This window comes from Budorcas taxicolor, chromosome 11, assembly GCF_023091745.1.
Source record: "Budorcas taxicolor isolate Tak-1 chromosome 11, Takin1.1, whole genome shotgun sequence".
In the NCBI taxonomy this organism is placed as follows: domain Eukaryota; kingdom Metazoa; phylum Chordata; class Mammalia; order Artiodactyla; family Bovidae; genus Budorcas; species Budorcas taxicolor.
Genome location: NC_068920.1, coordinates 31,901,482 through 31,927,571, shown reverse-complemented (window position 1 = coordinate 31,927,571; position 26,090 = coordinate 31,901,482). Strand labels below are relative to the sequence as shown.

The window sequence follows — 26,090 nt, the reverse complement described above, 5'->3', positions numbered from 1 at the left end:
AGTCCCTTGGAGAGCAAGGAGATCAAACCAGTCAGTCTTAACAGAGATCAACCCTGAATATTCACTGAAAGAACTGATACTGAAGCTGAAGCTCTAGTATTTTGGTCATCTGATGTGAACAGGTGACTCATTAGAAAAGTCCCGAGTGCTGGGAAAGATCGAGGGCAGAAGGAAAAGAAGGCGCCAGAGGATGAGATGGCTGGATGGTATCACTGACGCAATGAACATGAACTTGAGCAAACTCCAGGAGACAGTGAGGGATAGGGAGGCCTGGCCTGCTGCAGTCAGTGATGGAACAACAACAACAATTAGTTTCACTTATAAAAAAATATGGCTACTGGAACTTAAAATTGCACGTGTGGCTCACATGGTATTTCTGTTGGAGAGCATGACTCTGAGACTCACAAATCTCAGTGCAAATTATGGCCTCTCACCTCCCTACCTCTGTGCCTTGAGCAAGCTAAGTAACCTGGCTGAGCTCAGCTAATATCGCAACAGCGCTGACGTCACAGAGCAGCCTGGAGGAATAAATAAGATGGCATGTTTAAACTGCTTATGTCAGTATGAGGAATATGGCTATCGTAAATAAGCTCTGGCTGGTGTTATTTTTCTCTCTCCTCCCCCACACAGAGTACATTCCAACCCCTTGGGCAGCCGACGGCAGGCCGGTTGGAGCATCACTGGTGAAGTTGCTTGTGCCCTGATCCACCGCCCCCGCCCCGGGTACAACACCCTTATCTGGATCCCCACACTCCCCTGGGTTGGCTGATACCTTCAATCTCCCTGGAGACAGCTGGTCATACTGCAGGGAGGCTGGGTGGCATCACTGCTCTGTGACCCAGTCTCCCTCCTGCTCCCAAAAGAAGAACAGTCTCTTCCACCCGTGGGTGGTTAAGATACTTTCCTTCTACCACGAGCGTCTCTGGATGGACGGGACAAAGCAGCAACCTGCTGGTCATGGGCACCAGCTGAGACAGTAACTGAGGTCATCTCTGGGAGGCTGTCACCCCTTCTTCTCCGGCTCCTCTGCTGTTTCTGTCTCTGCCACTGGAGGTGTGTGTCTGCTCCTCTGGGAGGGGGAAAGCAGACCCCTGGCTGCAGGCATGCCAGTGGGTGCCTTCCTCTTGTGTGCAAGTGCAGGTGTGTATGTGTGTGACCATGAGGCTGTCACTGGGTATGTAGGGTGCCCCTGTGTCTGGCCGTGTGTGCATGCGGGTGTGTAAGTGTGCGCTGTGCGTCATCATTGTTCTCCCAGCCCTGCCCCCGAGCCGAGCAGAGAAGGTGACCTTGAAGAGGTCACAAGCAGCAGCAGCACCATGGCCTCAGCTGCTTCCGTGACCAGCCTGGCAGATGAGGTCAACTGCCCCGTCTGCCAAGGGACCCTCAGAGAACCGGTCACCATTGACTGTGGCCACAACTTCTGCCGCGTCTGCCTCATCCGCTACCTGGAGATCACCAGCCTGGACCCCGAGGAGCCCCCGACCTGCCCACTCTGCAAGGAGCCTTTCCGCCCAGGGAACTTCCGGCCCAACTGGCAGCTGGCCAACGTGGTGGAGAACATCGAGCGTCTCAAGCTGGTGTCCCAGATGGACTTAGACGAGGAGGATGTCTGCCCAGAGCACGGGGAGAAGGTCTACTTCTTCTGCGAGGACGACGAGACGCAGCTGTGCGTGGTGTGCCGGGAGGCCTGGGAGCACCGCGCCCACACCGTGCGCTTCCTGGAGGACGCAGCGGGGGCCCTACCGGGTACGAAGGGGAAACTGAGAGCTTTCCGGGGGTGGGTCTCAGATGTGACTAGACTGAAAGAAGCAGAGCGGAGGGGTGGATGATTTGGGCCACTCTCTATTTTATGATCAGCCAGGCAATAGACCCAGCAATGCAAGATCGTGTGTTTGTGTTTTAAGTATGTCCTATATTGTTTCCTTACGGCCAACGCATAATAGTAGCTCAACAAATACCTTGTGAATGAATGAGTCACCAGAACAAGAGCATGTGTGTCTGGCCCTGGATCAGTCAGGTGTGTCTGAGGATGTCTGGGTTTGCACTTGAGGAAGTGATTGCATAGTGTGTATTAGTATTAATGTTTGTACATTTCCCAGTGGATGCAGTGTATTTGGGGGGATCTGACAATTTGAGTGTGTATGTGTAACTGAGTGCTCATGTTTGTGAGTAAATTAGTGTTTACATATATGCAGGTTGGGTAGTTACATATAGTGTGTAATTTTCTCTGTCATTAAATGAGTGTATGCTGGTTTTAGTTGTTTATGCATCTTGTTTTATTACAAGTAGGTGTCTGTGTATATGTGTCAGCTAGTTAATTAGCATGTATTGGAAGAGTTCTAAATATATTTTGCAGTGTACCTTTATGGGCATTAATATGTGTATAACTGTTTGTAACTCTTCTCTAAAGCAAGAAATTTTTTGTATGTTTGTTTTGGGAGGGTGTTTTGGCCACATCATGTGGCCTGTGGGATCTTATTAATAGTTCACCAACCAGGGATTGAACCTGTGCCCCCTGCAGTGGAAGCACAAAGTCTTAACCACTGGACCACCAGGGAAGTCTGCAAGAGCAAGCAATTTTTAAAATAAGTCATTGATTTTTTTTTTTTTTTTGCATTATCCATGTTTCTTGTTCCCTCCAGATCATACTCAGAAAGTTGATTCCATTCATAACAGAGGTTGTTTGGAGGTGCTCCTTTTGGGAGATGTGAGAAAGTTAGGATAATTTCAAAGAAGGGCATATCAAATTCAGGACAGACCCTAGATACCATTTCTAAAGGCAAAAGAAATTAGAGTCTGTTTAGCCTGATGACAGGGCTTCCCTGGGGGCTCAGCAGTAAACAATCTGCCTGAATGCAGGAGACACAGGAGATGAAGGTTCGATTCCAGAGTTGGGAAGATCCCCTGGAGGAGGGCATGGCAACCTACTCCAGTATTCTTGCCTGGAGAATCCCATGTACTGAGGACCCTGGAGGGCTACAGTCCATAAATTTGCAGAGTCAGACAAGACTGAAGCGACTGAGCACATTTACACAACCTGATAGCAGGAAGGCTCAGGTGGGAACATGGAATCATAGCCTATCATGGTGCAGGTTAAAGGGGGGAAAGCCCTGATCAAAATTCTTGGAGGGCCAAACAAGAGGAAAAAGACCCAAAGAGAGTCAGCTGTTAAGGACAATAATAACCCAGGCTTTGTCAGCTGAGGCCCAACTCCTTCCACTGGGTCACTCTATTCCAGGAGACAGAGATGACACTTCTTCACAAATCATTGTTTCCATCTTAAATATTTTTAAAAAATTAATTGAAGCATAGTTGATTTACAGCTTTGTATTAGTTTCTAGTGTACAGCAAAGTGATTCATATTTTTTTCAGGCTCTTTTCCATTATAATTTATTTCAAGGCATTGAATTTAGTTCCCTGTGCTGTACGGTAGGTCCTTGTTGTTTATCTGTTTTACATATGGTAGCTTGTATCTGCTAATCCCAAACTTCTAATTTATCCCTCCCCCACCTCCATCTTAGATATTTTATGCCCCTTCTTTCCAGGAACAAATACAGAAGTGTCTTGAATGTCTAAGAAAAGAGAGAGAGGAGATTCAAGAAATTCAGTCAAGGGAAAATCGAAGAATACAAGTCCTCCTGGTAGGTCATCATCCCTTCCTTAGCCCTCTTGCTTTCCTCTGGCTCCAGTGCCTATCTGAAATAAGGAAACATCGCATAAAGGGGCTTTGAAGTCCTTCTGAGTTTGAATCCTGAAACAAATTAGCTCTATGACCTCAAACAGCTCTCTATGCTCTGTTTATTTTCCTGTGAAGTGAAGATTAAAAATCGTCACTATCTCACTGAATTGCTGTAACGACTGTCCCTTAGTGACACGCACGTTGTTACACTTGGTAAACGGCAGGAAGTAAGGTTTCCTCACCCCCTCCTTACATCTCCTCCCGGAAATGGCAGGCCAGGTGGAAAGGAAACCATGCCGTGGTTCCAAGTCTGTCCAGGGACCTGGAGACTAGGGGACCCTGACTTTACCACCAAACCTTGGAAGATATGGATCTGGGCCAGGAGGGAGATGGGAGTGAATTAAGGAAAAAGAAGGAAAAGGAAGGGGAAGAAGAGGAGGAATAACTTCCTGGCCTCTTTCTTCTCCTGCCCTCTCAGACTCAGGTGGCCACCAAGAAACAAAAGGTGATTTCTGAGTTTGCACATCTGAGCCAGTTCCTGGAAGAGCAGCAGAACATCCTATTAGCCCAGCTGGAGAAGCTGGACGAGGACATCCTGAAGCATCGGGATGAGTTTGATGTCCTGGTCACTGGGGAGATCGGCCGGTTCAACGCCCTCATTGAGGAACTGGAGGAGAAGAAGGAGAGGCCGGCGAGGGAGCTCCTGACGGTGAGAGTTGAGCCCCGCCCCCATCCCCTGTGCTCGCCTAGGCTTTGCGGCATCTTTATCATCTGAGCCATCTCTTCTTCACTCACAGATCTTTGTACCCCAAGTGGAAGATGGGTCACAGGACCACAGGTTCTGCATTCTAAGAGTCCTTGCTTCCCCCAGAGCTCCCGGGTCAATTTGTGCATCCTACCATCCATTCAGATAGGGAAGATGCTTTATTTATCTCACAAATACTTTATTTATTTGTGAGGATCCCACAGTAAAATGCAAGTGAAAGTAGCACTTTGCAAAGCATCAAGCACTATGCAAACAAATGTCAGGTGCTGTTTTCAAGGCAAACCATTCTCTGTGCCACACCCCCCAGTCAGGAAGTTCTTTCTAGTCTATTTCACTTTGTCTTGCTGGAGGAGAGATACTGGGGTCCCAATACAGCATCACAAAGGCAGCATGACTTAGGGGGACACACTTGGGACTGAGAAGCAGGTGACCTTGGGATGGGACTTGTCTTTGCCTCTGAGGGCCAGGTCACTTCACTGTCTACATCTTATAAAATAAAGGAGTTGGGCTCCAAGATTCCTGAAGCCTCATAAACCCTAAAATGCTGTGAGTCCATGGATCTGGTGTCCTTTTCTATCTAGGGCTGAGATTACAGTATTTTTGTCTTTTCTTGTGGGAAGGAGAAGTGGAAACCAATCTCTGCTTTCTCTCTTTCTCCTAGGATATCAGAAGCACTCTAATAAGGTAAGTTTGTCTCTTCTTTCCCCACACACATAAACAGACAGGCACCACATGCCTGGTTATTGCCAAACAAACATACGTTCTCACTTTACAGATAAAACTCACATGTAAACTTTCACATCCTCAATTGCATTTCCACGTATTACCATAGGTACACACTCAGCATGGCATTACCCGAAAGTGGGCAGTGAGGAGAGGAAGGGGGTCCATCCTAGAGGAATGATGTCTGCCCATGCGGACTGGCACCTCCAAGCTCAGTTAGAAGATGACCAACTGAGTCTGGGGGCAGTGCTAAGGAGGATAAATCCCAGACCCCACCATTTCTGTGCCCCTAGATGTGAAACCAGAAGGTGCCGGAAACCAGTGGCTATATCTCCGGAGCTAGGCCAGAGGATTCGGGACTTCCCCCAGCAAGCCTTCCCGCTGCGGAGGGAGATGAAGATGTTTCTGGGTAAGAGGACCCCATGGAGCACAGGTGGCCATGAAGCCTGGGCTTACGAGTGGCCTCCATGCCCTGCTTCCCTATGCTTGTGTGACCTTTGACAAGGCTCAAGCCTTTCCAGTGCCTTGTTTTCCTTATTTGCCGATCTTTATAAAATCTGCTTTCAGAATAATGTGACAACGAAGTGAGATAATAAAGCTGAAGCTTTCCACAAAATTTTAACTATTTTGAAAAATAATGAAACCGATCTAATCACTTGTCATGAAGTGACATGTAAGATAATGATTAACAAAAATTGGTCACTGTCAATAATTTTAAAAAGCCACAGGGGCATTTGTAATATATGATGAGCTTTTTTATGATTGTTAATTAATAGCCACTGAGAGTATTTTTCTGTGCCCTGTCTTAGCTGACTTTCCTTCCTCCTTTCCCTGGCTTTCCCCCATCCTCCACCCCATTAGCCTGGTCCTCAGAGTTGAACTGCCCATGTGGGGACCATGATCCCTTTTCCAGGACAGGGAGTGGTGATAAGTGAGGGACTGGAGGGTTTGAAATGAGAGTCAGAAATGTGGCTTGCTGCCAGCACCTCCCCCTCGTCCCACATGACATCATGAATGATGCCACCTAGTTCTATATGACATGCCTACAAAAAAAAGTCACCTTAGCAGAGTTTTCCCCTAAGTCCACTTCCTGCCAGTAAGTGGCCTAGCAGAGAAGGAAATTTTACTCTCGTCAAAGACTGACCTTTGACTCTCCCCTAAATTATTTCCAAGCAGAATGAGAAACAAATTAACCCACTTATTTGTTCATTAAGTAGATGTTTCTTGAGCATTTACTATATCCTGGGCTCTGTGTGAGGCATTGTTGGTAAACATGGTCTCTGCCTACTCAGAGCTAGACAGTGAGGCTCAAAATGAAGTCCCAGCCTGCATCAGCATGCCCTGGGAACTTGCCAGAAAAGCAAATCTCGGCCCCACCCTGGGCCACTTGAATCAAAAACAAGTGCTCCGGGGGCTCTGATGCAAGTTCAAGTTCAGAACCACTGGTCTAGAGGGTTCCACCTGCCATTCTGGGGCCTTCCCTTTGTCCCTTCTCTTTGTCCCTTCCCTTTCTGGGGCCTCAGTTTCCTCATCAGTGAATGTTCTGTGGTTTTGTGAGACTAATGAAATCGCATCTTGTTTTACTTCCTCTTTACAGAAAAACTCAGCTTTGAGTTGGATTATGAGCCAGGTGAGTTGCCTCTGTCAGTATGGGAGGGAGTGAGAAATCTAAAGTTGAAAAGGACAGATAATTTTCCACACTGGAAAATGTACTAGTCAAATACATATATATCATATATATATAAATAAATGTACATACACACATAATGTCACACATGGCAGTGATACATGTCACTGCCTTCATAAGGACTGTAGGAGAGACGCACACACTCATACCACGTACCTGACAGAAGTTCAGGTTCTGATCTGCACTTGACGAGATAGAAAGATTAAATCAGCCTGGGCCAAGGTCTATCGGGAAGGGCTTCCTGGGTGAGGGGAACTTTGATCTGGATTTAGAATAACATTTTTAGAATTGTCAGGACCCCCCACTCTCTCTCAGGTATTGTTTCATGGATGATAGGAGTGTAACCTCTGGGCAGGAAAGGAATAAAGACTGGAGCCCTCTCAAGGCCATTGTTCCTAGTCTATCAGCCAAAGACACTGGGATGTCATGGGGTTCTTGGAAGCGACTCTAATTCATGGACATATCAGAATTCACGTATTTGTCTCAACTTATGGATACTAAAGGTAACACTATGCATAGTTTTGATGTCAAAAAGTGGCCCTCAGACGGCCTGATTGTAGATTCCTGAGGCAGAATGAATACCCCATGGGTGAGTCAGGGAGACTGACTAGAGCGAAGAAGACTGGGTATATGAGTCACATGCACCCAGGGAGTGATCATGAAGTTTGGACTGGGGGTGGGGGAATGTCCCCGCCCTCTGAGGTACAGGAGGGATAGAACGTGATGTGTCAGCAGAGGAAATGAGAGCAGGCACACACAGCTCTGGGTGTCAGCCAGTTTGCAGGCAGCAGAAGTGCTTTTCAGGGGACTGCAGAGAACCAGATGAGAACCCACGTGTCCAAACTAACACGCTAACCAACTAACTAATGCTGTGACCAACACAGACAGCCTATTAAAAAGCAGAGACATTACTTTACCAACAAAGGTCTGTCTAGTCAAAGCTATGGTTTTTCCAGTAGTCATGGATGCGTGTGAGAGTTCGACTATAAAGAAAGCTGAGCACCGAAGAATTGATGCTTTTGAACTGTGATGTTGGAGAAGACTTTTGAGAGTCCCTTGGACTGCAAGGAGATCCAACCAGTCAATCCTAAAGGAAATCAGTCCTGAATATTCATTGGAAGGACTGATGCTGAAGCTGAAACTCCAATACTTTGGCCATCTGATGCAAAGAACTGACTCATTGGAAAAGTCAGCATCAGCACCACCCTGATGCTGGGCAAGATTGGGGGCAGGAGGAGAAGGGGACGACAGAGGATGAGATGGTTGGATGGCATCACTGACGCGATGGACATGAGTTTGAGTTGGCTCCGGAAGTTGGCGAGGGACAGGGAAGCCTGGCATGCTGCACTCCATGGGGTTGCAGAAAAGAGTCGGACACGACTGAGCGACTGAACTGGACACATCCTCTGAAGCAGGCGTTTACAGGTTCAGGAATCATTTATGGATGGTGCTAAAATGCAGATTCTGTCTCAGGTGGTCTGGAGTGGAGCTTGAGAGTGTCACTAACAAGTTCCCAGGAGATTCCCATGCTTCCGGTGTTTGTAGGCATTCTACACATTGTTGGGAGTAATGCTAACGTGAATGCCAAGGGGAGTGTTTAGGCCTTTCTGGAAGGTGATAGTGTGTCTGCTGACATCTGCACCCCTTTTGTTTTCCCCACAGCGCACATCTCTCTAGACCCCCGGACTTCCCACCCCAAGCTCCTGCTGTCCGAGGACTACCAGCAGGCTCGTTTCTCCTACAAGTGGCAGAAGTCACCGGACAACCCCCAGCGTTTTGACCGGGCCACCTGTGTCCTGGCCCATGGTGGCTTCACAGGGGGGAGACACACGTGGGTGGTGAGTGTGGACTTGGCTCACGGGGGCAGCTGCACCCTGGGCGTGGTCAGTAAGGACATCCGCCGGAAGGGGGAGCTTCGGCTGCGGCCGGAGGAGGGGGTGTGGGCGGTGAGGCTGGCTTGGGGCTTCGTCTCAGCCCTGAGCTCCTTCCCCACTCGACTGACCCTGGAGGAGCAGCCCCAGCAGGTGCGGGTGTCCATCGACTACGAGGTGGGCTGGGTGACCTTTGCCAACGCCGTCACCCAGGAACCCATTTACACCTTCACTGCGTCCTTCACCCAGAAGGTCTTTCCCTTCTTTGGGCTCTGGGGCCGAGGGTCCAAGTTCTCCCTGAGCTCCCAAGAGGATGCAGCTACCATGTCCTAAGCACAGGGCTCAAAGAGAGGACCTATTGACTTGACCCTGGCTGGGTCACCTGAGATTTGAAATGACTGCTTTCGATGATGTGATGAGTCGGGACTTTGGAGAGGGACAAGGTGAGATGAACTTCAGTCTGCTGATCAAGTCTTTTCCTCAATGCCGGGTGGATGGGACTCAGACTACTGCCAGCCCTCCTCACCACCATCCCCACCAGGCACAGAAGTACTGTGTAAGAGGAAGGAATACTGGATTTGAGTGAGGAAGACTTGGGTTCTAGAGCCAGCCTTGTAATGAACTAATTATATGATCTTAAACTAGGCATCTCACTCTCTTCATCTTGTTTTCTCCCCTAAAATATTAGAGTTCATCTACTCATATCCTTAGGAAATATTTGTTGTGTGCTAATTATGAGCCAAGCAGTATGGTAGCCACTGGTGACATGAAAGGGAAAAGAAAAAAACGAACAAACAATAAAACCCCCACAAAACTTGTCCTGTATCTGAAGGAGGTCATGAGAAGAGACAGAGACCTCAGGAGGAAATGAGAGCAAAGTGTTGTGATAGGAGTCTGATCTGGGCACTAGAACAGCCCAGAGGAGGGGTATAACCCATGAGGAGGCAGGAGGTGAGTCAGGGTTGCTTTCAAGAAAGGGGAGTCTAAAAGATAGGTATAGTGGTCCAGTGGTTAAGACTCCATGCTTCCAATGCAGGGGATGTGGGCTCGATCCCTGGTCAGCAAACTAAGAGCCCACATGCTTCAGAGTGTGGACAAAAATAAAACCAAAAGATGATTATAGTGAATGAGGAAAAAAGGGGAAAAAGCATCTTAGGGAGAAGGGGTGGCAGAGAAGTGGATGGATGATCTGTGACCCATGGGACACTGGGTCATTTGCACTGTCTTCATGAGCTGATTGCTCATGACACCCACCCCTGACACCACTCAGTGCCTTCTTCTGGCTGCGATGAAAATGCAGGGCCTTGGTGGGAAGGGGTCAGGGAAGTTGTGGACATAAGCCATAACCCGAGGTCCACACTCATCCCCTGGAAAATCAGGAAAATCCTCTTCCTGATCTGTTGATCACCATCTGACATTGAGAAATGAGACAAAAGGAATATGATGGTGAACAGGAATGAGTCCCCAATAGCTCAGCTGTGGGAGCAGAGATAGCACCATAATAAGCTTTGTACTGGGGAAGGAATCTCAGACAGAGGCAGGTGGTGAATTGCCCAAACGCAGTTACAGAAGGAGACCTATGACTTGTAGCCCAAAGCACTGGGACTGCTCCAGGGCTGGATAAGAAGTGTCATCTGAGGGACTGGGCAGAGGAAGGGAGAGAATCAGGACTTTGCGAAGATGTGTGGATATGGGCAGAGACCTTGTAGGGGAGCAGGTTGTATTGGCAGAAGCTGTGGCTGCACGTGGTGTGAAGAAGCTGAGTGTTCATGACTCCAGAAACCACCCTGCCTGGTGCTGGTTCAGGGACAAGAACTAACACGTGGCTGCCTTGAGTTTGTAAGATGATTTCTGTCATTCCAAGGAAGTTTTAACCCTGTGTACAATAAAAGCATTGTCTTATATTTTATTTTTAGTTCTTGGTGGTGGTGTCATTTATTCTGCTTAAATATATCCTTCGCTTTAATACTGTCTCTGTTGAATCTGCTCAACATAAAGTAAAACATTCTATCATCTCCCCATTGCAGCCTCTGGGAGGAGCAAACCATCCAGGTGCAAACTCTAAGGAGAGATGGGTACAGTGTATTGAGGCCCAGGCTTAGAAGTCACCCTAAAAGTTCTGTTATTTACCCTCTTCTTTTTTTCCTCCTTTGGCTAAAAGGCTTATAGGATCTTGGTTCTCCAACCGGGAATTGAAACCAGGCCCACGGCAGTGAAGCTGGCATCCTAACCACAGGACTGCTGGGGAATTTCCTGTTGTTTAGCCTCAGTTTAGTGGTGGTTTAGTCGCTAAGTTATATTCTACTCTTGCAACCCCCTGGGCTGTCACCTGCCAGGCTCTTCTGTCCCTGGGATTCTCCAGGCAAGATTACTGGGGAGGGTTGCCATTCCTTCTCCAGGGGATCTTCCTGACCCAGGAATCGAACCCAGGTCTCCTGCATTGCAGGCAGATTCTTTATGGGCTGAGCTATGAGGGAAGCCCTCAGTTTAGCGAGTAGAAAACATGGGGAGATCGGGAGCCAGGAATTGGAAAATGAAGGTACAATTGCTTTTTCTGGGAGTGTTCAGTATTTCAGGTAAAATGTAGTCAAAAAAAAAAAAAAAAAAAAAGGAAAAGGCACATGCATGTCCTTATATAATGGTAAAACATACCCCAAGTCCTCAGGCCTGAGATTCCACCAAAAAGTGGATTGTCTTTTTTTGTTTATTTTTCACTGGTTTTAGTTGTGTTTTTAAAAATGACAATTAGCCTCTAGGGTAAATGTGTATGAAGATCCCAGCCTAAACAAGATAGCATTGTAAAGCAATTATCCTCCAATTAAAAAAAAAAAAAAAAAATATATATATATATATGTATATTTAAAGACTACATTAGACCTTAAAGAGAGATCTTGGCCTGTTGAAGGACTTTACATGTATTATGTCACTTAATCTTAGTGACCCAGGTAGCTCCTATTATTATCTACATTTTAAAGTTAAAAATGCTGAGACCTGGTGAATTTGGGGTACTTGCTCAGCCAAAATCATGCACCCAGGATTTTGATCTATGTCAGACCCAAGAGCTCTTAGCCACCAGGCTATCTTGTTCAGAAATGGGTCCACCAGTAGGTGTGAATATTTTATTATTGGACATGCTCCCAACAAGGGACTTGGATTCAGAAATCAATTTAGATTTCTTACACTGAGAAATAAAACTGCTAGTGAGTGAAAATACTCGTGTTGGTCTATCAGCACTTGCAGGGTAATTGAAGTTCATTTGTTTGGAGTGTGGACTCAGTGCTGAGGAAGTGGATCGATCCTAAAACACGGTGACTTCAAGATAAGGTAGCTCCATGAGCCTCCACGCTCTGCTTGTCACAGTCTGGTCTCAAGGTTCCCTCCTCCAGGAAGTGCTGGAGTCCAGAGCCCCAAGCTCCCCATCACCCTCTCCAACACCCCCAAAGGACTGTGCACACTTGGTGGGACATCCACATGTTTACATGATTTTTTCACAGCTTACACTGTAACAGCTCTATTAAAAGGAATGACAACTCATTCAAGTTAGTTCAAATAATAGAAAAGTTTATTATAAGATCAGACACGTAAATAAGGAAAATGGGACTTTCCCACCACTAACCAAGCTTCATGGGAAGCTATGGTGAGGGTGCTGGAGGGGACACAAGTAGTTCCCGAAGAAAGAACTAAAGATTTAAAAAATGTTAGTAATAATAATGAACACATAGAGAGCTCACTCTGACCAGTCACTGTAAATAAATATTTTTTAATATATTACTCATTTATTGATCACAACAACCCTATGAGGTAGGTATTATTAATAGTCCCGTTTTAAAAAATAGCCCCATTTTATACATCAGACAAGTGAGATGGATGCGGGTTGGGTCACTGTTATTACTCACCCAAAGAAGTGATGCACAAATGATTAATATACAAAGGTACTATTCATTGATCTGTATTCATTATATCATAATTTCCATGACATCTTTTACCTCACAGTTTCTGTGGATCAGAAGTTTGGGTTCTCTGCTTAGGGTCTCATGAGGTTGCAATCAAGGTGTCAGCTGGGCTGAGTTCTCCTCTGGAGACTCAACTGGGGAAAAATCCACTTCCAAGTTCATTTAGGCAGTTGGCAGAATTAATTTTCTGGCAGCTGCAAGACTGAGGGCCTCTGCTTCCTGTTGGCTGAAGGCTGGAGGCTGCTGTCAGCTCCTGGAGGCTGCCTGCTGGCCGCAGAGTCACTCACATCATCAATCCAGCAAGGAGAATCTCAAGAGTGAGAGTGTTAACAAGGAGGCGTCCCATTCGTGTAACGCAGTCTGTGACGTGCCAGCCCATCCCCTTTGCCATATTTCATTGATTAGAAGCAAGTCACAGGTTCTGCTCACACTCAGGGAGAGGGGATCACACAAGGGTATGAACACCATGAAGGGAGAATCGTGAGAGGTCACTGTAGAGTCTGTCCATCACAAAAATAATAAAAGCGCTAGGTGAGTGGTACAGATACCAGGTGCTACAGGAGCTTAGAAGGAATGTTCCCTCCAACAGATGCACGGGCTCCACGTGCAGAGGTGGCCTCACCATTGTGAGCGCGTACCATTCAGATGTCCGGATGCTCCCATTTCAATATGTGATGGTGAGAGATGAGTGCTACCATCATTTCACAGGAAAAGGAGGGCTTGGATCCTGACCTCTGCAGTGGGAGCCAAACTACAAGCCTAGAAGTGAGGCAATGACTATTGTCCAGGGGTCTGAGGGTCAGGCATCGGGTCACAGTTCTGGCGATGAGGAATGGAGGTCATGTTCAGGAGATGGCAGGTCTGAGGGGCCACCAGGCAGACCTCATGGGAGGCTGCACAGGTTGGGGGAAGGAGAGCCAGGAGGGTGAGGTGAGTCTGAGATGAGATGGCCCGGGAATGAACAGGTCAGAGCTGCTGAAGATGGCTGGACAAGTGACTCATTCATTCTTTTGTCTAAGTTGGGATAAATAGCCTCTAATTCTCTGGAGCACTCCTAGAAACAAAAAATCCTTCAGTATATTCTGTTGACTCTTCCACTGTCCATGTAGCATGAAGATGCAAGTTAAAGGAATAGTGTAACTCCTTGACCTTGAGAAAGCCCACACATACATCTAGGTTGGTGTGGGTTTGTGTGTGGAAGCACATGTAGGAAGGGAGATGGGATAGCTCATACCTGTTCAGTAGGTCACTGGCATCCTAGGAGAGAGAAAGAGTGAGAGTCACCATTGGTTCTCAGGTTCCTGTTCCCTCCAAGTCCCCTCCCCACCCCAGTAGAGGATGGCACTCGGGACTGCCACCTTGAGGACTGGAGGGGTGCACCCCTTCTGTGTACCCACCCTCTGCTGCAGCAGCATTGGGCAGCCTGGACAGGTCACCACCACGTGTCACAGAGAAGTCTCTTCTTACACCTCCCAGAGGGATACTACAGGTAGGCTGCCCACTATTTGGGGAGAATTCCAGGCTTTGGAAGGCACCCCAGGATATGCACCTTCAGCAGGCTGGTGTCCAGTTTTTTGGACATCCCCTCCAGATTAGTGACCAGGCTGCTGAGCTGACGTAATGCCTCGGAGATGCCAGGGATTCTGGACAGCTCTGCTGACACATCCCCCTGCTGGTCTGGCTGCCGCTGAGCGGAGGCATCCGGCTCTCTTCTGGTTTGGGGTTGCTGCTCCAGCTCAGCCTCCAGCCTGTGGGTCCCACGATCTGCCTGAAACTCCAGAAAAGGAATTCTGTAAGATCTGATGTCAGAAGGCTCCGCCTGGCCCTCCGCCTCTGAGCACTGAGTGAGAATGCTGATTTCCCAGTCCTCCTCCCTTCATGACATTGACTCTGCCTGTCATGGGTGTTAAAGAGGCAGCCACGTTCTTCAAAAATGCCGGGACCCCTTCTCCCCACCTAACACCCTTGTGAACATCCACATGTGCATGTTACACACACACACACACAGACTCTGCTCTATCCTCCCACTGCCTTTTAACCCTCTCGGGTCATAAGGTGAGGGACAGAGAGACAGAAAGGTAGATGGTCAGAGACAGAGAAAGAGCCCTATGGTTTGCGGAGTAATTTTCAATTGATAGTCTGCTTGTCTCTGATTCTTACCTTGAACCAGGTGGAGCAGGACTGGCTTTCATTAAACATATAAACCACATGAAGTTCAGAGGGTTTGACTTGCCCCAGGCCACTCAGCCAACAAATCCCAAGACGGTGCCCAGCACCCATGTTTCCAGCCTCCAGGTGCACCCCTTGCAGCAGGCTGCTCCAGACAGACAGATCGCCAGGCTGTAGTCCTTCCTGAGACTCTAAGAAACCCACCTTCATCTCCTGCAGTCTCTCCTCCTCCTGAGTTTTGAGCCTCTGGAGTTCACAGATGTCCTTTCTGAGCTTCCTGACCCTGCGGTTGAGTCGTTCCTAGGGAGACAGACACGCTTGATGATCAGACCACGGGTGAGGGTGATGCCCACTGGGCGGGGGTGGGGGGGGTTGGGGGGGGTGGGTGTCCTGATCCCAGGATGAGGCTAAAGGAAAATTCTGCCTAAAAAGAGACAGTTTTCTATGTGTCATCCTTGGGGGAAGAAATACAAGAGTTTATTTAATGGATGATGATGGTGAAAAGAGATTGTTTTTTTTTTAAGCCTTAACTACACAGGAATAACAGACAGTAACAGAACATTTTCTTCTCTGAATTCAGGGTGTTTTTCTCCCAACATCTACAAGTTTTGTGTTGATTGTTGGCAACTCTTACTACTTCTCATCAACAAGTGAAGCCAATCTAGCGAGAACTGACTTAGAGAGGAGATGCAAAGCCTCTGGTACCACTCCCTGGCTGGGTTGGACAAGAATCCTCTATTAGAGGTAAACCTGTAGCCCAGGAAGGCATGGGACCTCTCTCTAAATCTTAAATCAGTGTCTGGATGGGTCACTGTGTCCGGGAAACTAAGGATGTAATGAATGATTTCAGTTTCTAAAAAATTAACTTTCAGGTTTTTGAAAAACTATATAGGAAGCAAAAATAAACAAAGCTGATACCGATATCAACACAGGCCTTTAATGACTCAGAATGGAAGAAAAGTCCAGGGTGGAGGTGACAGCAAAAGATTCTGGAAACAATCTCCTTGTCATCCCTTTTTAGACCGGTGACAAAATGTATTTGCCCTGCTAGATAAAAGGGCATACAAAACTTTAGTAATAAAACAGTATGGTGCTGGGGCAAGAACATTTAGAAAATGAAAGAAGAGAGAGCTCAGGGAGAGACCCATGTTTACAAAAGACTTTAAAAAGAAAAAATACAAAGAAATGAGTCACAGGTATGCAATGTACAGTGTGGAGGATATAGTCAGTAACTGTGTCATATCTTTGTATAGTGACATACTGTAACTAAACTTGTCCTGGCGATCATTTTGAAATGTATAGAAATGTTGAATCACTATGTTGTATAAGAGGAACTAACATAGTGTTGCAGGTCAATTGTACTTTCAAAACGAACAAACAGAAGAAAGAAATCAGATTTGTGGTTATCAGAGGTAGAGAATAGGAAGAGAGTGAATTGGATAAAGGCAGTCAAAAGGTACAAGCTTCCACTTATAAGATAAATATGTGCTAGAGATGGATGTGCAACATGATAAATATAATCAACACAGCTGTATGTTATATATGAAAGTGGTTAAGAGAGTAAATCCTAAGAGTTCTGATCACAAGAAAGTTTTTTAAAAATTTCTTTAATTTCATATCTATAGGAGATAATGGATGTTCACCAAACTTACTGTAATAATCATTTTGTTATGAATATACATCAAATCAACTGTATACCTTAAACTTTTATACTACTGTTTGTCAATCATATATCAATGAAACTGAAATAAAATAAAATAATAAGTAGTATATAGATCAGTAAGAGAGGAGACAAAATCTGTAGGAGATGGTGTTGAGAAACTGGCTTACAACAACAGAGAAAGCCAAATGCTTATCCAGAACTCTAGATGGATTAAAGACAGCATGAAAGGAAAACTATAAAGTTAATAGAACATAATATTAAAGAATAAATTTGTGGCCTGGGGGTAGGGAAAAATTGTCTTAAATAAAATCCCCAAAGCACAAACCATGAGACAATGATTTAATTTGATGACCTTAAAAATTAAATATTTCTGTTCAATAACAACACTATGGACAAGACTGACAGAGAAATGACAGACTAGGAGATAATATCTGCAGTGTCTAAAACCAACAAGAGACTTCTTATACACAGGACATCAAGGGAAAGCCTAGGGAGCTCCCTGGCAGCCCAGTGGTTGAGATTCAATGCTTTCACTGCCGTGGGTCTGGATTCAGTCCCTGGTTGGTGAACGAAGATCCCACAAGTGGCACAGTGCAGCCATAAATACGTAAATAAACAAAAGGAAAGCCTAGAAATAAACAAGAAGACAGGAAACCAAAAGAAAAATTTGGAAAGAATATAACAGTTAATTTACAGAAGAAGGGAAGCCCAAACTCATCAGTGGTTAGAGAAATGGAAACTAATACAAAGAAATATTACTTGACCCTCATCAGATTAATAAAAAATTAGACAACCGGATAACACCTGGGTAAGATGGGATGTGTGTGGGTGTAAGGACCACACTGCGGGCTGGTGAGATGCACACTAGCATAGCATTCTGTTGAGGGTCTTGGCCACCTAGGTGTGCTTTCCTCTATGATCCGGTGGTTCCGTTTCTGGATAAAAATCCCAGAGAAGTCCTCACTCAGGTTCTAAGATAATGTGTCCGCTACAGCACTGTTTATGGTAACAGAGTTGGAATCACGTAGAGTCCATTCCCGGGAAACAGATAGGTAAAATGAGGAAGGTGCCTGCTGTGAAACACTGTGCAGCTATCAGAAACAATGGACCATGTGACCCACAGAACGTGAACTGATCTCAGATTCATGGTAGAACGGAAAGCAAGAAGTAGAGACTTCCCTGGTGGTCCAGTGGTTAAGACTCCACGCTTCCACCACAGAGGGCATAAGTTCAACACCTGCTCAGGAATTAAGATCCCACAAGGGGCCCAGTCAAGGGGGAAAAAAATAGAATGAGTCCCATCATGTAATTTTGTTAATTCAATATATAAACACACAATGCAGCAATGTGTGTTTTGCAAACTGTCTACAAATAAAAATATAACAAACACTAACTAGTTACCATGGAGGAGAGAGGAACAGTGATTAAATTAAATGGAACAAACAAAACAAAAACAAGATTTGTGGACTAAAGATAGAAAGTGAAAGTCGCTCAGTTGTGTCCGACTCTTTGTGATCCCATGGACTATACAGTCCATGGAATTCTCCAGGCCAGAATACTGTACAAACCATGGGATTCTCAAGGCCATATTACTGGCTGCTGCTACTGCTGTTGCTGCTGCTAAGTCGCTTCAGTCATGTCTGACCCTGTGCGACCCCAGAGATGGCAGCCCACCAGGCTCTGCCGTCCCTGGATTCTCCAAGCAAGAACACTGGAGTGGGTTGCCATTTCCTTCTCCAATGCATGAAAGTGAAAAGTGAAAGAAGTTGCTTAGTCGTGTCCAACTCTTTGCAACCCCATGGACTGCAGCCTACCAGGCTCCTCCATCCATGGGATTTTCCAGGCAAGAGTACTGGAGTGGGGTGCCGTTGCCTTCTCTGGAGTGGGTAGCTATTCCCTTCTCCAGGAGATCTTCCCAACCCAGGCATCGAACCCACTGGGGGTGGATCCTTTACCAACTGAGCCACAAGGGAAGCCCAGACTAAAGATAAGAGTGTGCTATTAACTGAAGAGTGTGTGTTTCACTAAGTAAATCCGTCTCAATTTAGGTCAAAAAAAAAAAAAAAAAAATGGGGGAGGGGGATTTTGTTGTTGTTGGCTGTTCATGGGGGATATTTCTTTTTTTTTTTCCCTGTTATTTTGCTTCACTTCCTCTTTGGAAAAGAAGTGTCCTGCATCACTGGAGATGTACACGTAGAGGCTGGGGTTGGACAAGATGACTTTGAAAGTTCTCTCTGGCCCTGAGATTCAGAATATAGAACCAAAGTCAAAGGGCTATGGGTGAGACATCAGCAAGGACATTCAAGCAAACAAAGAGTAAGCAGAAGAGACAGTGATGTCACTAAGAATTTATTAAACATTTGTCACGTCACTGGGTGTTACCTGCATGCATTTCCCAACAGAGAACGAATAAAACAGAAGGAAGGGCATGTGAATTTCACTCAGGGGCCTCGATGGTGAGGGTGGAGGCTCAGGTGGGGTGGGGAATTGTGTAAGCATGAACGTTCAGGTCTCACAAAGTTGAAACAAGCAAATAACCTTCACCTTGTTACCCCTTCCATGTACTCTCTCTGGTGTCACAACTACATTTCTTGAAGGAGTAGGCGGTTCTCACTGTCTTCACATCCTCGCACCCTTTTGCTCCCCAGCATCTCTTTGCTTCTTATCACTCTTTGGAAACTGCTCTCTCCAAGGTCACCAGTGAACTCCAGGAAAGAAGCTTCGGAGGTGCCTTCTTCTCAGGCTCCTCTTCTTTGCTGTGATTCTCCCCGCCCCACTCTACCCACCTCCCACACCCTGTCCTTCCTTGACCTTTGCGAGGTTGTTTCTTTTGCTGAACTACGTCCTTAATTTCAGGCTTCAGATTTTATCATAATTTCCTGAAAGATGTTTGTCCTAACAGTCAATCCTATTTCTAGCTGAGACCTAAGTATCTCCCACTGCCCTGCTGGCAGTTCAAACTCAGTCTGGAGTAATCAAACTCATTCTGGAGTAATCAAACTTATCTTCTTCTTCCCCACCCTTTCTCGCAATCCACTACTCTTGACTGCCATATTTCTGTCCTTGGAGCCACGATTCTGCCTGTCATCCAACCTGAATTCTCAGTCATGTTTTGTCGTTTACCTGTTTTACTCCTGTCTTCACAAGAGTTTCTTATTGTCAAATATAAGCCCCAAATCCTTAACCCAATATCCAAGACCCCACCATAACCCAATTATATTTTCTGTGTTCCCTCTCCCTACTTTCTTCATGTTCTTCACAGGAGCCAAATGGAGTTGCTTGTGGTTTCCCAAACACACCCCATACAGCCGCACCTCTCTTTTACTTCCCTCTGCCAGGAATGCTATCTGTTTCTGCCTGTCAAAGTCAGGCCTGTTCCTAAGATCTGGTTCAAAACATCACAGTCCTGTCTTCTGGAGTAGCTTAAAATTTAATGAAGAGTTTATAGTCAACTATGAACATTGTGTAAATAAAAAAGGAAACAAAGATAACAGCAATAAAGATAAATGCAGGAAATAATCGAAGATAATTCAGATCTATCATTTACAGTATTCAAAATGAATAAGGTAAAGTCCTTTTTTAAAAAAATATTTATTCATCCAGTTTTGCATTAAGATAGTATTTAGTGTGTGCATATTTTGTGAATAAGGTACTCATTAGAGTTAAAAAGCAAAATTTTACAAACTTTTGTCTTGCTAAAATATTCCTCAGGGAGTTTGAGGAAAAAAAGACAAATTGAAAGATAAGCAATGGTTCAAGATCTGTTTTGAATTCATAAATGCTTTTTTAAAGTCTGTGATCCTAAAATGTGATTTCACAATAAAAAAATTTTGACCAAAAAGAGTAGTAAGTAGTGATGAAACATGAGAACCTAGCAACACTGAAAATCCTCTCAAATGACTTACTAACAATATGCATCAAACAAAAAGTGGTTAGAAGGCAAAAAGTTACCTTTCCCTACACAGTCACCAAGAAAACAAAAAGACCAATTTTCAAAAAACATGCTCCTTACAGAACAAGTCCCAGAATATAGATTATAGTATAATCTATTATATTTTATGAGGAAAAATGGTGTTGATGACTAAACCCGACAATGTCCACATGATCACACATATGGAAAATGTCAGGAAATTAAGTTAAAGGATATAGGAATTCAGCAAAGACTCTCATTTGGATCTACAATGTACCAATTGCCCCAAAAAATTACTCTTATAAAATATATAGCTACCCTCAATATGAGATTTAAATTAAGAAATGTAACATCTGATTCAGCGACATAAAGGAAAACACTGGTGATATTAATATATCCCACTATTGGTCAAGACTGTGTAGGTCCGTAAAAGCAATAATTCTTAGTGTAGGCAAAAAATTTAGTGTGATACCAATTAAAATTTCACGGAATTCTCCATCATGCTTAGAAACATTGCATAAGAAAATCCTTCTGAAAAGACAGTCAGCAAGAACATCAAGGACAAAAATTAATATTTGGTGAAATGCTGCTACATTTAGAAATAAACCAAAAAGCAGTAAGTATCAAAACTGCATAATAACTTTTGAACAGAAAACACTAAATCCCTAGTTTCAAAAATCAAGTTAGTGCTCCATGCCACATTCCAGTCCCACTCGGTTTCACTCATAGATAGGTTCACTTTTCCAAACTCGACCTACCACAGCTTCACTCTTTTCAAACCTTCCACATCCCCGCCTCTAACTACACAGCTGGTGTTCTTTCTCACATATTCAGTTCAGTTCATTTCAGTGGCTCAAATCACAACACGTGAGTCACCTCCCAAATTGCAAGACTCCCTCCCCTTGCAGATGCCTTCTTTCGTTCCCCACTGTCTCAATGGACAGAGTGTGCCTCCTCCCAGCCCAGCATCCACTTCTTTGCCCTCGCTCATCTAACTAGATGGCTCAGCATCATTCAATGTACTCTGCAGTCAGTTTTTTCTTAGCATCTGGAACACCACTTCCCTAGCTTTTCTCAAGACTTGCTAGTGGCTCAGTCCAAGCCTCCCTTACTGGGTCTCCCTCCATCTTATGTCTAAGTGATGGCCTTTCTCAGGACCTTGTCCTGGAAACTCTTTTCTCCCTAGATTCTCTCCTGGGGATATTGCAGCAATTCCCTTAGTTTGAAATATTATCTTTTAAAATTTATTTTATTTACTTTCATTTATTTTTTTGACTGCTCTGCATGACTTGTGGGATTTTAGTTCCTTGACCAGGGAGGGTTAGGATGGAGTCCTAACCACTGCACTGCCAGGGAATTCCCTTAAATATTATCTTTATTTTGATGGCACCCTGTCCTAGGTTCTGGGAATACTACCCCAGACTCTCTTTGGAGATTCAGATTTCTTAGCCAGCTGCATATCTAAGATCCTGCTTTGATGTGTCTCAACTTGGACTCGACTTGTCTTAAATGAAACTTGATGGTTCGTTCAAACCTGTTCTCCTCAGTCCTTATCTTTCCATCATCCATCTAGTTTCTCACACTAGAAACTCATGAAGTCATCTTTTGATTCCCTTCATTCCCTCACCCCACTTCTAATCTGTCAGTAGATGCTGTCAATTCACACTCTAATTATAAACTCTTCAAATACAACAAGACATTTCCAGATTTGGGGCTCCCAAATCTGTATTTCCTTCTGCCCAGTCTTTCCACTGGCCACCTTCTCTTTTCCCTGGTCTCAGCACCAGTGCCACCTCCTCCGTGAGGCCCTCACTGACCACATGGGTCACCCATTACTCTCCATCTTTGATTCCTGTTTGTTTTCTTCCTAGATCATACAAGACTTGTCATTTGATTTCTTGCCTATCTTTCTTTGGAAAATCCCTGGCAGGAGGGGTGGCATCTGACTTGTTCAGCATTGTATTCCTAGCATGCAAGGTAGTTACTGATACACTGCAGGAACTTACTCAAGTCTTTCTTAAACAAATGTTGTTCTTTATTTACTTCAGGTTCCTTGTCATAATTTAAAGGTAGACTTGAGGACAGAGATTATGAATCATCTTTATAGTTCCAACAATGCCTGGCATGACATCATACGCAAAGCACAGACCTGAATAAATCATTGAGTGAGTGAATAGATTTTCCCATATATTCACTGGCCCATCAGCAGGTGGGAGACCGCCCTCTGCCCTCCTGTGATCCCCTACACTTAGAGGGAATGATGTTAGATCTAGAGAACTTGGCCTCTTTGGTTTTCTGAGTTATTTCTCTCCCTTCCCATAGTCACCCTTGATCTGGACTCCTCACTTTCTCATTCTGTTTCAAAATGTGTTCAAAAAGTCAAGAATCTAAAAGAAAGCTTTGGAAATTCATCCTTCATTATTGGATAGAAAGACACCATGGTGAAAATATGTCAATTTTCCATCCAGTCAAATGGAAACTAAGTTGGGGGTGGGAGAGGGGGAAGATTGGTTTGAAAAATGCTAAAGCTAATTGCCAAAATAGGCATATATAAATATCCACAAAAATTCTGAAAAATAAGAATATTCTGACAGTTCTAAGACCTACCTGACACTAAAATACATTGGAAAAGGACAGTTTTAAAAATGGTTTTACACCCAGGCAGAATAAAACAGAATAGAGTCAAGAAAATATGCAAGTCTATATGCACCCATGGCATACTATAAAGTTGGGATTCAAATCAGTGGGGGACTCTGGGTTATTCAGTAGTAAATGATGACAGAAAAACTGATCATAATTTGGAAGCTATCTTATTCTTTCATCAAAATATATCTTGGCTATTCTAAGTCCTTTAAAATAAATGTTGAAGGATACTCATTGGAACATTTCTTGTGATCTCAAAACAGTAACCTATAGACAACTCAATACCAGCCAATTTATGGTACATTCATAGAGCTGAACACCATGCAGTTATTGAATTCATAAGATCTAAAGGTACTGATGGGAAAATGAAATGATGTCCAAGATGTATTTTTAGATGTTAAAAATGAGTTACAGAAAGATACGTAGAGAATCCTTGTATATCTGTGTTTTAGACAGTGTGTTCATACACACATTTTTTTGAAAGAATTGTACACAAAAATCTAAAAATGGTTACTTCTAGGGGCTGAGAATGGGGTAAAACAGGAAGAAAGATTTTTAGTTATGACTTTATACATTACAGTATTGTCTGAATGTACCACTTTGATGATAAAAGTTTTTTTTAATAGAATAAAAATAGTTACTATAGGAAGGAAGAAAAAAAAGACAAAGGAAGAAGGAAAAGAGAGAATCATGTACTAATTTCCAAGTTTCAATATATTTACAGGATAATTGTTAACATACGTAAATGTGGCGCAGTGGTGAAGAATTCCCCTGCCAAGCAGCAGATGTAAGTTTGACCCCTGAGTTGGGAAGATCTCCTGGAAAAGGAAATGGCAACCCACTCCAGTGTTCTTGCCTGGGTAATCCCATGGACAGGGGAGCCTGGCAGGCTACAGTCCATGGGGTTGCAAAAAAAATCGGACCATGACTTAGCGAATAAATATCAACAAAACCTGATTACGTTTCTGGCCAATATCCTAGTACTGTCAATCAAGGGAACTATATAGTCTTAATATTAAAAGGGTTTTGCCTTATTTAGTCCAGCTCTTTCATACTACAGATGAGAAGTGTGAGGAGTTCACGCTTCCTGGGAATCTGATGTCACGTGACAGTGTCTCCTCTCAGACTCCCAGTAATACACTGAAACTTTAACATCAGTAGCAAGATATGAAAATGAAGACAAAGGTCTAAAACAGGATAAAGCAGAAGAAACGAAGACAAGTGTCAGTTATTGAACCTCTATGACGTGCCCGGGATCAAGGACAGGGAGTAGAAAGGAGTAACTCGGGGAGGTGGTGGCAGGGGGATAGCGACAATGACCTCGCGTTACCTTGTAGTGGCTGATGGCATTTTCAATGGTCAGTTCATTGTGAGACTTGTGTTCAGGGGTCACCAGGCATTCCATGCACAGAAGACTTCTGCTCTCCTCACAGAACCAGCACACCTTCTTCTGGTGGCTATCGCAGGTATAGCCGGCCCCCAGCACCCCCTCGGAACAGGGCTTCCGGCAGAGGGGGCAGCTGCGGACTCCGGAGGCCGAGGCCTTCTCCAGGTGCTGGGCCAGGCAGGCCCGGCAGAAGAGGTGGCCGCAGTCGGTGCGCACTGCCTCCTTCAGGCACTCCTGGCAGATGGGGCAGACGCCCTCTTCCCGGTGGTCCTGCCGCAGGGGGCCCATGGCCTCCACTCGACACTGCCAGCGTCCTGTCTGCTAGGGCCTCCTTCCCCACAGGAACTTTGGACGGCCTGCGACCCTTGACAGTCCAGCTAAGGAGGAGGCAGCCCCGGAGACAGGACACAACTCAGCCCTCCAATTTCAAGCAACCACCTGCTCTTCAGCAACAGAGCATAGCGTGGACCACGGAAATCACCATTCTGCAACAAGTTCCAGAAATACGTCATCTCTCACATTCCCCTCTGGTTTCCTAGTCTTTACTAGACATAAAATCACTCTTTTTCATACACCTGGAGGAAGTAGGTGATTCAAAGAGCATATTTCCACTCTTCAGAACTTTCTGTGAATATTTTTACAGCTCAAAGTTAAGAGGCCGGAGTGTCCCTGTCAGAAGCCAGAGCTTCATAAACTTCAGAGTTGAAAGTCTCTGATTTGCCCTCAGTTGAGAGAAGCTGCAGGAGCTGGTGGAGTACCACACTGCAATACCTGAAAACTTGTGGTCACACTCTAAGAGTTTAGCTACTGCTGTCATTTATGACTTGACATTTGCATCAGCACCTCTGTCAACCAGCATCTCTTTCATATACAAATTCCACAATCAAAGGGACAGAGAAGAAGAAAAGGACAGAGAAAAGTCCAGAGACCTTTTCCCTTCCTTTCAAACCACCTCCAAAGACCCAAGGAAGAAAGTACTCTCCCGTCCCTATGTCCCTTAAAACACTGCATTCAACTCTCATCCCCTCATCCCCAAGCCTCTTGTTTAGTCCTCCTCCTGAAAAGCTCCTCTGGTATCCTACCTCAGTTTCTCCCGTGGCGATTTCAGGTCGTGTCTCACGGTCCAGATCTGGAGTGATGGCCAGCAGGCGACTGGCTCTTTTTAAACCGTGCGAATTATATATGCTCACGTGTTAGTAAAAGTGGGGGAGAGGTGATGAGGCCCATCCTCCCACAGCTGCGTGACTGACCGAGGGGTGAGATGGACTTTGGTCGGTGAAAGGTGTGGCTTGTTTGCACACAGGAAGGAGGAAAGTCTTGGTGCCTTGGACGTGAATATGACACGAAGTCAGTCAGGACACAGAATGATCCCAGAGCCCAGCTTAGACACCTTGGGATCCAGGTGTGGTTGGTGTCGGTGACACAGAACCATGGCATCTGCTCATGATACCGGAACGCCAGGCGCCCACCCACTGTCTTCCAGTTAGGCTGGTCTCAGCACTCGCCCTGGGGGAGCCCATGGGGAATAACACTAAGAAGAGTTGCCGGTTGAGGCTTTTTTTTTTTTTTTTTTGCCACCCTGTGAGACTTGTGGGATCTTGGCTCCCCAACCAAGCACTGAACCCGGGTCCTTGGTAGT

At 45.2% G+C, this 26,090-nt stretch overlaps 2 protein-coding genes across 2 annotated transcripts; one reads left to right on the top strand and one right to left on the bottom strand.

The window, feature by feature from the left end:
• Nucleotides 1-1,316: 1,316 nt before the first annotated feature.
• On the top strand, nucleotides 1,317-9,059 carry TRIM10 (tripartite motif containing 10). Its single transcript, XM_052649614.1, is given in 8 exon segments — nucleotides 1,317-1,733; nucleotides 1,735-1,746; nucleotides 3,546-3,641; nucleotides 4,158-4,388; nucleotides 5,107-5,129; nucleotides 5,462-5,577; nucleotides 6,766-6,798; nucleotides 8,518-9,059. Coding segments are annotated over 8 exon segments (1,470 nt in total).
• Nucleotides 9,060-13,490: 4,431 nt separating this feature from the next.
• On the bottom strand, nucleotides 13,491-24,739 carry TRIM40 (tripartite motif containing 40). The gene is given in 6 exon segments (XM_052649611.1): nucleotides 13,491-13,720; nucleotides 13,723-13,733; nucleotides 13,914-13,936; nucleotides 14,229-14,447; nucleotides 15,053-15,148; nucleotides 24,395-24,739. Coding segments are annotated over 6 exon segments (924 nt in total).
• Nucleotides 24,740-26,090: the final 1,351 nt, after the last annotated feature.